The sequence below is a fragment of the Buteo buteo genome, chromosome 10 (genome assembly GCF_964188355.1).
Source record: "Buteo buteo chromosome 10, bButBut1.hap1.1, whole genome shotgun sequence".
NCBI lineage: Eukaryota > Metazoa > Chordata > Aves > Accipitriformes > Accipitridae > Buteo > Buteo buteo.
Window position 1 is genome coordinate 2476633 of NC_134180.1, and position 12974 is coordinate 2489606.

General features: G+C 36.7%; 1 protein-coding gene across 12 annotated transcripts in view; it reads right to left on the reverse strand.

Annotated features, from left to right (window-relative positions):
• MYO9B (myosin IXB) overlaps positions 1–12974 on the reverse strand; it is a 45394-nt gene that overhangs the window by 22669 nt on the left and 9751 nt on the right. For all 12 annotated transcript variants that reach the window (XM_075037950.1, XM_075037949.1, XM_075037956.1 and 9 more), the window contains 8 exons: positions 11878–12771; positions 3768–3862; positions 1969–2031; positions 1748–1847; positions 1499–1599; positions 1155–1284; positions 624–713; positions 268–384 (listed from right to left, as the gene is read on the reverse strand). In XM_075037950.1, the coding sequence (XP_074894051.1) occupies positions 268–384; positions 624–713; positions 1155–1284; positions 1499–1599; positions 1748–1847; positions 1969–2031; positions 3768–3862; positions 11878–12714 (1533 nt within the window). In that variant the 5' untranslated portion in view covers positions 12715–12771. The remainder of the gene's footprint in view (positions 1–267; positions 385–623; positions 714–1154; positions 1285–1498; positions 1600–1747; positions 1848–1968; positions 2032–3767; positions 3863–11877; positions 12772–12974) is intronic.

Sequence of the window (12974 nt, forward strand, 5' to 3'; positions counted from 1 at the left end):
TCTAGTTAAGCAGTCTGTCATAGAGTGAATTAACCCACAACAGCTAACCATTACAAAAAGCACTGTAGTGTATGCTAATAGATTTTGAATATTTAACAGTTATGTCTATTCTGAAAGCAGAGATGATTAAATATTACCAAGAAATTTACCATGGACTTCAGAAGAATCACAATTTATCCCAGGTATCTGAACATGTCATCTATAGTATTGTCTGTTAGCTCTAACTACACAATCACCTGTAAAGACTTGGTTTTGTGAGAAACTTACCGTAACAGATTCCTCCATGTCCTTCTTATTAAGGAGTGCATGATTAATTCGCAGAACAATCCAATCAAACAGAGCACTGTATAAAGACTTTGCCATTGAATCACGAGCTGTTATTGCCTGCAGATGAAACAATGTTCAGAACTTTGTTTAAAAACACACTTCTATTTCAGACCAGTGTCACTCAAAGGTTACAGTCCTAGCAGAGACAAATAAAAACAAAGTTTTCCTTTAATGCTAACTTCTAACTTTGCAAACATCCCTCACTAAATGTGAAAGTGTACCATATTAGCTCTTTTTAATCCAAAAAAGCAAGTTTCAGTTATTTAAAATCATTCTACTAGTGTTCTTTTACTCACCTCATTGAGACTATATGGCAAAATAAGCTTATCATTAGCAGTCACAGTTTTTCTTTTTGTTAGCACTTCTACTAGAATTTCTCGTTTAACCTTCAAAACAAGCAAGAACAAGAGTTACTGTCACCCTCAATTTCCTCAGAGAAGCCCAACCTCTTTGTCAACAGCTACATTCATCATTCATCAATAGCTCTCAAAAGTTCTTCAACTTCTTTAAATTATTCTCACCTTAGATTCATTCAGATGTTTCCCTATGGCAGCAAAGAACATATCTCCACTAAATTTATTCTTGCTGAGCTCTAGGATTAGTGAGTAAACAAATTCTATTTCCATGCTATGGGCTATATTCCATCCCTAACCCCAATAATTTCACCAATTTCATCCATTTCCCCTCCCATAAGATAAATGCTGTGGAAGTACCATAAACCAGGTCTAGATATAACAAACGGAGCAACAAGATATTCAAGTAAAATGCTGAGGTAGAGCATAACAAAAAGGTGTATCACCCATTAGATCTAAAGGGAAATACTCTACTTTCAAAAGCTGGGAAAGAATATCCAACACTTCAGGAGGTCCTACTTCCAACCCTTCATCACGACCTGTAGCTTTCTTCTTGTACGTAACATTGCCCAGATAAAGAATAGCTGAAAGTATTGAAAAAATCCTAAGGAAGGAAAAAAGAATTTCATAAGAATTTTTCTTATGAGTTCATTATAACAGGTTAGCAGACTTAATTCTTCTTCAAGATTGTAAGCCCTCAAATACTCATCTCTTCTTGATTCCTACTGGACTAAATGTGATCCTAACACACACAGTTTATTGCAATTCATGAACATTAACTAGCTATCAGTAACAAAAGCTTAAAGGATTCTACTTACTGTTTTTTAGTTGCTGAAAGGAAGCCAACCATCTCCATGGCTTGTTTTAATCTTTCAAAGTCATGTCGGAGATCTTCCCCATCTTCAATTTTCAAGTTATGCTGCGAAGAGAGATTCATAATTAAAGGCAAAGAACAAAGCCCAAACATCACAAGAAAACAAGCATGATTTGTTCTGCTTGCTTTCATCTTTAACACAACAGACAGACAACACTTATCAATGCATTAGTAAATCCCTGTCACAGATTACCTGATTGAGGTAGAAATAGTCTTCAGGTTGCTTGAGGTGAAATTCTTTACGCTCCTCCTCATTGACTCCAAGTAGCAAATAATAAAAGACGTGGTAGTTCCTACAAAGCCAATACATTTCTGTTTCATGAAAATATAATTACTTTTATTCTATATACTTTCGATGCTCTTAAACTCTTGCATTGATTATAATTGTGTTAGTAAAGCGTATTAATCTCTTACCTTTCATCCTTTTCTTGAGAAACCAGACGAGATTTTTCAAGCAGGTATTTTTCAACGACAGCCCTAAAGAGCCACAAAAAAATGAAAAAAAGCATGAGAGCAAAAGAAAAGACCTCACAAAACATCAGGCAGCAACTGCCAAGAGAGTTCAAATAATGAAGTCTGCACTAAAATATACAAGAGAATAGCTTAGTCACTATCTTAAATCTTAACCAAAAATTTCAGTATGCACTATATTGTAATTGGAACAAAAAGAAATACCTGAGAAACACCTATCTTCAGTGCTTGGTTTTAGTAGACATAACTGGAAAAAGGCAGACAAAGCTAGAAAAGTGCTGATGAAAAATTGTAAGCAGAAAGAAGATATGCAGAGTGCTAACAATATGTTACCTACTCTGAGATTAACAGTTATCTGACAAGGAATACAAAGACTACAAGACCCGGAAAACATACTGGATAACTGTCTGATTCTCCATCTAACAAATTTGCTAGATTTTTATGGCAGTATATATGTCAGCCTAAAACGGCAGCCAGGCAGACAGAAAACCCCTTACAATTTGACACAGTAATCTCCTAAATGATAATCTAAACTCCTTGACATGGGATACAATGTATGAGGCCAAAGTTTGAGCAGCTGCTTCTCATGCTGAAGACAAAACAAATGTATTCAAATTGTACCAATCTCCCGAGCTAGTGCGACTTCATCTGAAAAGATGCCAATTTCGTTCAGAGTAACACTCAAAGCAAGTGCGGTACAGAGTTCCTAGTCATTTATGTTATTGCCATTTTCTAAACCACAAACACGAAGACCCAAAGGAAAGACACACTGGAGCACAAAAGTCAGTGACAGCTAGTGACACTCCATAGTGCAGTAAACTTCAGCTTCAGGCAGAATTCCATAGCAGTGTTATGTATTACGGCATTGCACCTAAACTAGCACAGGTACATATTTATAATATGTGTGACACACTGCTGTGAATTTTGCAGATGCAAGCATTAAAAATTTAAGAGGCATTTTACAGAGCAAGATCCAAAAGAAATTATTTTATGGCATAATGTTAGACAAGTAACTACACAAGTATTTGCACACAAATTACTAATATCACAGAAAATTTTTGGACAAAATTCTTCACTTGAAGTGAAAGTGCCCACTACTGAAGAAGAGCAAAGCATAATATTTGATTAATATTGAGGGACTACAGTAATATGACATTATAGCATCTGCTACAGGGTGAAAAATAGAAATAGAATCCTAAGACTCATCTGTGACTATCGTATATATAAAAAATAAATGTAGTTATAGAATATTTCATGTTTGACCTTCAGATAGAAGCACACAATTTCAATTAAGTCAAGTAAAATGATAATTTTACAGTCGTCTTTATCTCTATAACTGGTGTTTAAATTGCTTCTTTAAAATGGCTTCCCCAAATCTATTTCACTTCTCTCCAACTCTCCTCTTAAAAATTCAGATCTTCTGTTTTTAATTGCAAAATGGAGAGAACGATGAGCATCATGAAAAAAGCCTTCATTTAGCATGAAGGTAAAGATGCAGCAGCAAATCAAATTCAAATTGTCAAATTCTTAACCTGGTGTGGTTGTACAGGAAGGTAAGTATATTACGCATCTCCTGATTATTCCACAAAGCTTCAGTTAAGAGAGTCTTGTAAACTCCACAGCAGCAAGCTATTCTCACATGAGAAGAGCCTCAATAAGGCAGCATTTTATATACAGCAGAGTCTTCACCAATTCCTAAAAGCACAGAGATCAACCCCAGAAGAACCTCATACTGTACTTACCCTCGGACAATACCATTCTCTAAATAGTTGACTTGAATAAACTTTCCAAAACGACTGGAGTTATTGTTATGTGCTGTTTTTGCATTTCCAAATGCCTGTAACAAAGCAAAATGAGTTAATTTGCAATTAAACAAAATATACCAACACATAGGTTTTCAAATTCTTCTGTTCATTGTTCAGCCTCCTGTTAGCCTGCAGTATAAACTCAAAATACTATGGAAATGGCAGCATACAGATACCAAAAAGGCAGCTTAGGCAGCTTCCATTGCTCCTCACACATCTATATCCATCCATTATTTGCCCCATGCAATAATATTTGAGGAGCTGACAGAGGGGAATAATACATTTAGATATTTCTAAGAGTACAGGAAAGGTAATCACAGCTAGAGTGCACATATCAGCCTCTATCACTAACAATTCTGACCTTAGAGAGGATATTCAGTAGGAAGAAGACAGCACAATTACCATGAAATTGCCTCTCCCATAGAAAAGCCACAAACTATGTCCTATTCCCTAATGTATTGCTCCCACTCAAAAACTTCACAATAAACACAGTTTTTCTTTCAGTGAGAACAGAACATTAAGATCTCATTTATAAAAGTTAGTCCCTGAATTTTCCAAGTTGTGTACTCAAGAAACAGGAAAAAGACAAACAGAAAAACTTTGGTTTACAGAACCATGTCATACTCCTTGGCCAGCTAACTCCACTATGCAACACCAAAAAATGTAGTTTCATTACGAGGTGTTAGGAAAGGGGAAACAACAGGTATGGCACAAATCCTAATTGTGCATCTTTAATACTTTGCCTGTACCATGAGCCCTCTGATAGTTGCTAGCACACACATAACACAAAATATCCTCTGCATGAGCCACGCTTAAGAACTATAAGGATAACTTATTACACCTAAAAGTCCAGTAGAATTAGTTATTGGGAATGTCCTTAAGTTTATCGACTCTTAACTATGTGTTCTTAGCTTAAGAGAAACTTGTCACCCTTCTAACATGCAGGAGGCAATCTGGCATACAGAGACGAAACCCTGTGTAAAATGCAATTGTTTGGAAAAATACACTGCTTGGTGTAGACTATCACCAGCAATTCCTGCCACAGATACTTCCTCTTAAAGCTCCAAGCAATTAAGGCCTCCATTAGGAAATCCGCCTCCCCTAATATAGAACATTCATGGAATGATTTCACAAAAAGGCCACCCTCTTCCTCCACACACACACATCCGGAGAATGATGGACATGTGCATACTGTACACAATATAGAACTAAACTGTTTATACATAAAACTGCCCAATTATGGTGTATATCGTAGGGGAATACTGTTTTCATGACAGTCATATTGTCTGTATATTGAAACTCTTCCCTTCTCTCTTTTTTTTTTTTTTTTCCCCAAGCTACCTTAAGGGTTGCAGCTGCACTGCAGTGTGACACCTGGATCACTATTTCCAAAATAGGTTCTCAAAGCTCTCTTGCAAGTAGATTTCTACTGCCAGCTGCCTAGCGTTCAGAGAATCTGAGAAACTTCTTATGAACTGGGAGAATGTCCATAATTCTTCAGACAACTGTTATCTCTGACCTAGAGGAATAAGCTAAAGGAGCTCTTCCTGTGCATGGTGAAACCCCCTAGGGTGATTCTGCTGTAACTTCAAAAAAGAAGTCAATGGGTTTCTAAAGAGAGAATATTTGTGTCCAGCAGTGCTTATAGATGACTGAGGCTGAGTATAGCCTCCTAATTTCTAGAGACCATGCTACATGTGCTATAATCCAAACAGCATCCCCCCTCAGATTTTTCAAAGCAAGCATTGACCACAGTCATCAATATCTTTTTGTAGCTGCTACCTAACAAGTTATCGTCCAGATTTTTTTTAGCCCATTTTGCATACATATGCATATTAATGTATGCATAAAATCCAGGTCAGCTCCTTACAGTTACCAAACACCACCAAACCAAAAGTGGAAGTCCAGTAACATCCGCATAGCAAATTGTCTGCTCTGTAAATCAAAAAACCTACTCCTCTCCCACCAACAGTGGCTCAGCTGTGGCTCTCTGAAGAATACCATCCAACTTCCTATTTAGCATATTAAGAAATCTCTTGTAGTGAATTTTGCCAGGCTGCAGAATTGTGAACTTGCAAATTGATTCTGGAAAAACTTTTTTTTAGAAAGTTTTCTAACTTAAGCCACCAGTTAACTATCAGTTTACTAGTTATATTCAAGAAATCAAAACAGAGTAGAGCTAAATTTGCCACATTATTTTTTAATAATAAATATTTTGGCATTATAGAGTTAAGAAATCCCATAACCCAGGCTTCCTGAAAAACTTTTCTTAGTGATTACTCATGTGAAGAATGAATACAGTTTAAAACTAAAGGCTCTTATGATCTCATGCGTCTGGTATTTAGTCAAAGCACACAGCAAATTCTTAAAAGCTGATCTAATATTATCAGTTTTTAGGAAAGTTTTCATGTACTGAATGGTTTTCTCATAAGAGCCATTAACATCTACAACTTTTTAAAGAACATTCCAAGTCACTTAACATTTTGGGTGGGAATTTTTTTTGGTAACATTTAACTTTAAATTCTAATCACTGCTACCATATTCTTCAATGTACTTTGACGGGTTAACTATGTAAGAAGTGACATTCCTGTCTAAAATTAGAAAGGTACAAAAATTTGAAGTGTTAAATATTTTGGTATTTAGCACTTAGATATCTTTAACCTACTTACCTAGCCATTGCTCTGCACGGAAAGCATCTTTCACAGATAATTCTAGCCAGGTACTCTATACATAGCTCAAATTCAACTAAAATTATCTCCCTGGTTTGCCTTTACAGAGAGCCATCTATGCCTTCACAAAATAAATTCAAAAGCTGTGAGCGGACAAGACACTATTTTACCTAAAGAGAAAGAATAATTTCTATAACCAAGCCCATTTACTGTTTTCCCTTGTGAGTCCATGAGGAGACAGATAAAAATGAAAACCTAAAACTAAATCTCTTCAATGCAGAACACCAGCTATATAAAAAGAGGGTGAGTCAAAAATAGCAGACCAAGGCCTGCAGGAATCAGTCAGGATAGCCTATTCTGGGAGTCAGGAAGTCATCCAACCCATCCTCTTACCTTGAAATGCAAGAGTCATAAACTGGAGTTGGCTACTCAAAACTCCTACAACCGTGACAGCTTTAAAAGTATTTGGAAAAATGCCAAATTCTCCTTTTATTTGCTGTAAAAAGAAAATCCCAAACCACACACACGTCCTATCATCTACCTCAGGAACACAGCTGAAAATCTTATTTAATTCTTTCGTAAGAATTGCAAAAATCTGGAAAAGCTATCAGAGTTTCTAAGTAAACCACTCTAATCCATGGCAGAACCACCATTGCACAGACCAATCTTAATGTGCCAAATGACACTGAAGACTCTAGTTACACACCCTGGAAAAGGAAATGACTGGTTCAGAACTGAACTCAGTTTAGTAGTGGTCTTCACAAACATGCTGAAAATATCCTCTCATTAACACAGAAGTTGCAGTGTTCAGGGTAATTTTGCAACTCTGCATGCTGTATGATGTCCTGGAAAAGTCTAAGCAATCCACATGATAAGACTGCATAAAGGACAAGGTGATTTTTCCCCAAGAGACGTGTGCAGCAGGGAAAAGTATGCAACAATGCATTTCCACCAAAAAAAACTAGTAACATCCAACCAAATGGAAAAAGGAAGTTCCATTTCTCCTCTGATTATGATTCTTAAAACAAACACATGCAGATAATAGCCCCCAAACAACTACTTTCCCTTAAATAGAACAGACTACACCCACTAAATATATATGCAGACTTTTATGGCAAATACAAATGAAAACCAGAGTTGAAGCACCACTCAGCTTAAGTCCTTCTTATACCAAAACCACAAGCACAATGGGACTGTAATAAAGAAAACAGAGCTGATGGCAAATTGCTTTACTCTGTCTTCCATAAAATGGTAAAGCATGAAAGTTTACTTTCTACAATGAAATTTAACAAGCTTTTTAATATGCTGAGTTCTAGAAAATCTCATCCCCCCCCCCACCTGATTGTGCTGTCAATATTAATTCATTCATATTTACAACTGCCTTTTTTAGAAGACCACTTAATGAATGCTTCCTGTTGGACTTTGCATTTTATTTGGGCCTTAATTCTTTTCAAAGAATGGTGCAGTGCCATTAAGAAACCTTCAAGAACTTATCCCAATGGAAATAAGCAATGCTTTTCAAAATAATCACGAAAAAGTTCTGACACCCCCAGTATTTCCATCTGTCCCACCTCTCCTCAGCTTCCATTTCAGGGGGAAATGAACTTTCAGCACACTAAGCAAGTAACTTCTGTAATAAACTCAGGATACTAAGGGTTACAATTTAACAACAGACAGCAGGCCAACAGGAGCTTTGCTGCCAGAAGAGGAAGCTCCAATTCCCTCCTACATGTCCCTTGCCACATGCTCCCATCCCCTCGCTCGAATTTTCTGCCACTTCACTAAATTAATTGGCTTGAAGAATCTGATAAGTTAACTTTAGGTCTCCAAAACAAGTTCAGAGTCTTTGATTGCACACCATGCATTTTATAACTGAAACATGCATTTTAAGACATTTTTCCCTGATGAAAGGAAAACACAAATTTCTTGGAAGCTTCTTAAGTGTGTATGGAAAGGTTTAATTCTCTTGTTCGAGACTAAAATAAACAAAGGTTTCATTCACTATTCCCAATTTGACCCAAATAATAGTTCCCAAATGTAAATTCCTTCTTAGGACTTCAACCGTAAGTAAACTAAACTTAACAGTCAATACAAGAAGGCAAAACTCCAAGTCAGGCAACTATACTTAAATCACTAAATTTAGAAGAGAATGAAAAAGTCAGGAGTATCTTAAGACAGAGCCTATCTTTATCTTCCTACCAGTTTTAAAGAAACTGCTCTTCACTAGAGATGATCTACGTTAGCCTGGAGAAACAATTTTAAAAAATTAAATAAATCTGAGAGCAATTCCTATACAGCTAAGGCAACTGTATGTCTCATGAACTGTTAAAAACCAGTACAATACACAGCTTTAGGCTGTGCTGAAGCATCATGAAGTGCCATGGAAGCAGCCAGCCGTTCAGATCCTTTTTCTCTAGAAAGCTGCAAGCAGTGCCAAACGTAATCAGAAGTAGCACAAGTTACCTCTGTTTATTAGATCCCTGGCAAGGAATCTTATAAACAGCTCTGACTCTGGTGCAGAGTTTGAGCAAGAAGCACTGCGGATCAAAGACTAACCCATGACCAGCTTTCCTTTCAGTAGCACATGTGACAGCAATTGTGCTAGTACTACATTTGATTTTTAACTACACTGTCTCAGTCTTATGTATTTCATTTCTCAGATGTTTGAGAAGGTAATATCAAGCAACATTTAAGGTCAAATCTCCTTTCACGGTATAGCTGTAACTCCATTTTTCTACGTCTAGAAATTGTGAACAAGGAGCCAAAATATTAACAATAGTTTATCTTCAAATTACTTACAGATTTGAACAGAGATTAGTTAGCCAACACAGAAACAGTATTGGGTGAGAAGTATGTTTCCAAGTTCACTAAGTATGTGATAATAAAATTATAAATCCACCTCCATAACACACTAATAGTGCTCACGTCTCTGTGCTAGAAATGTTTGCTTTAAATCCTTGAACTCTTACAAAAGGTCAGCCTATAAACAGACACATTTTACTTAGGTGTCAGGAAATTAAGAGGTCACTAAAAAGGGGAAGTTCTGAACCAAAATGCAACCAACTTCTACATTAAAAAAGTCAGTGAAACAGACTCCAGTCAAGAGTACATTTTAATCTTTCATGAGGACTCAAAATAAAACTTCAAAATTAAACAGAACATTCTCAAATAGTTTAGGCACACTACAAAACTGTTCATACGAAAAAATCCCCTGAAAATCCATTTAAGAAAAATTCCCTTGTACCACTTCAGTTCCCTTAAGTAAAAACCCAAATGAGTCACCACAGTTGGATTTAGAAGTGACCAACTCTAACAGAGGAGTTTGTCATCAGTTTAACTTCCACAAAGCAAAGTAAGCTTTCCGCACATTCCTCCCCCAGACCAAGTTTTGACTTGGTTTTTTTAAAATTACGTTTAGTGACTGAAATTGCACAAGAGCATCCATATTGGGAAACATGGAAGCTTCACTGTCAGCTGTATCCACTCTGCTGTATCCAAAGTAGGACAGCTTGATTCTAGTTCCCTATGCTCTAAACCTACCATAGCATCACTTTTTGATGTGCACTGAAGTTATGTGAACAGAGAAGTATATTCCCATTATTACCTCAAATAGAGTTGTGCCAAAATCACAGGTACCCCAGTGACTTATTTCAGCCTGGAGAAATCTTAGCCTCTGCAAGTTTCAAAAAGGTTTTTTTCTCCATAATTTCAAGTCAATGAATAATACTTTTAATACAAAAACAAATATTCAATTCTGAAAAACATTTTAGGATTCAGATGTTCCTACATTTTTTATATTTAGTTGTCATAAATGCTTTTATCTTTTGCAATATTTGGGAGGACAGGTTTACACTGAATCAATTTGCGACTGACAAACACCCTCAAAGAAGTAGAATGAGAAGTTTCTCCGAGAATTTCAGAAGAGTCTCACATTTTAGGCAATATGTACTCCAACAGCCATGTTAGAATTCATTTGGCAAGTTTGCAAACTAAACTTTCAATCAGTCATCATACTTCTAGCTAGCAAGACTATTTTCTTGTGAAATGCATTGCTAAATGCTCAGTGGAAGTCTGAAGAAGTTGCAGTACTTATGACAACCAATCTTACTGTAGAAAATCACAAATGTCTCTTCATGAACATTCCCAGACATACACAACATTTACCTGTGACTCCAGCAAAGTTAACAATTTTAATTTTAATCTAGGGCTACGTACACTTCTCATTCAATGGACAAACCGCAACACAAGATTTCACACCTCTACCTGGTTTGGCGCAGCTGTATCATGTCAGGTAGATGAGGATCTGAAACAGTTAATTTTATCAAAGGCAGAAAGATCAGCTGATCAAACAGTGCTTTCCACAGTGACCCCTTCCTGTTTTCTGTTTAGAACTGCATACTTGAACTCCAGCAACCAACAAACCTCAAACAATTTTACTTCTTCTTTCAAGCAGCAGAAAGCAAAGCAAAAAAGAACTTGCATATATTCCTCATTTGTTACAGAAAAGCTTTCAAATCACATTTATAAATGTATCACATTTTAAAGTTTAAACTTCATTGCTTTTTCACATTTTGTCTAAAAGATTAAAAAAAAAAGCTTAAATTTTTTTTAATGAAAGTGTTGTTATATTTGAGAACATTTAAACCTAAAAATTACAATGGCACTGTTCAGTGTCCCTGCTGTTGAAGATTACGGGTGACCATTAAATCCATCCAAGCTTTCAGTTTTTCCTTTCAGATGAGAGAGTAAAAAGGAGAGGTTGAAGTCTAAAAGATCAGTTTAAGTCTGTCCTGCCGTTACCTAATGCAAGGCAAGTGTACCCCCTCCTCACGTGTTTAGTTTTGCTTTCTGTTGGAAATGCTGTAGTAATTAAAAGCCAAAACCAACTCACACTTTCTACCCAACCAACAATGTTCCTCTCTTCAAAACAAACAATTGTAGAAAGGAAATAACTCCCTCAAAAAGTGAGTTCATAAAAATGCTGCAGGACATGCTTACGCACAAAAGTACAATTACACTAAGCAGTTAATGTTTCAGCGGAACAATCTTTTTATGAAAACATTTACTTACAATTTGATTCAAATGTCATCAAAACTTTAAGACGCAAAACACAGGTAACCTCTGTCCCAGAATATTAGTGTTTAGTGCTGGAAAGTTAAGTCAGAGATAAATTAAAAGCAACAGGAAGTCAACTGAATGGAAGGATGAATTAAGGAAAATCAATTAGAAGCAGTCAAGTAACACAGCCAAACACCAGTACAACCTAGTGATATTTAAAGCCTAAACTGAGTAGGTGACTCAAAAGCAGTATTCAACAGCAGTTATTTGAAGTTTTCAAGAAACAATTTTCACAGAAGGCAATTTTAGCATAAATTTACCTCCAGAACTGGTCCAGCTCCTAGAATAGTTCTTTCCACACCGCTTGCGTACCCTTTCTGGCTCAGTGCCGTGAGGCAGTGAATTAAGAAGTTTGTGCTTTGAGTTTTCCCAGACCCACTTTCACCTGATATAACTATGCACTGATTAACATGTTTTTTAAGCATTGTGTGATAAGCCACGTCAGCAATGGCAAAAATATGAGGCTCCAACTTCCCAAGTTGATGATTCTCATACATCTTGACATATTTAGGATTATAAATGGGCAGGAACTTGAAGGGGTTAATTGCAATCAGAATACTCCCTGCGTAAGTATAAATTTTGTGTTTTAGAAAGCGGCATTTGAGATTCTCTAGGATTGTTGTCTCCGTTAAGCTGGGGAGATTGCACAAGTCATCAAAGTCCTCCTGGTGCCATGGAAGAAAACCCCTTTCAACCAAGCGCCGAGCATCTGTCTCCTTGGAAAGCAACTGCATCTGGACATATTTGATGCTTCCATCAGTGTTCCTTTCTTGCAAAAGAAAGTAGTACCCATCCTTCTGCGGATGCTCATCCTGAGCACGACGAGGCCAAAGTAAAACCCTATGAACAGGAGAATCATTTATATCAAGTACCCATTCTTCGCCACCTGATTCTTTCACTTCCACGAGCACATAATGTTTTGAGACATCCAGGTTTAAGGTATTAATCACATCCTTGATGACATCTGAAGACGTGCTGTCCTTGGTTGCTGTCACTTTGCAGCAGGGAGCACTTTCCGTTGAGAGTTGGGGGTAAATATGAAGATTATAGGCTGCCTTTGCCTGGCAAACTGCACTGTCAGCATCTTTAAAACTCATTCTGTCCCCAAATGGGCTTCAGTCTTCCACCCCTGCTTAATATGCAGTGCCCATTATCTAAAAAAAAAAAAAAAAAAAAAAAAAAAGGAGAGAAGAAGAAAAGAAGAAAAAAGTCAGGTGTTAAAAAAACATGTACAAGAGGTATTAGGGCAAGCTATTATTTTCTGGAGGGTGAGAATAAAGCTATTAAATAGTCAAATTATTAAAGAACAAATGCACTATTTATGCACCTCAGTGATATTATTTCAGTCTGTTTGGCC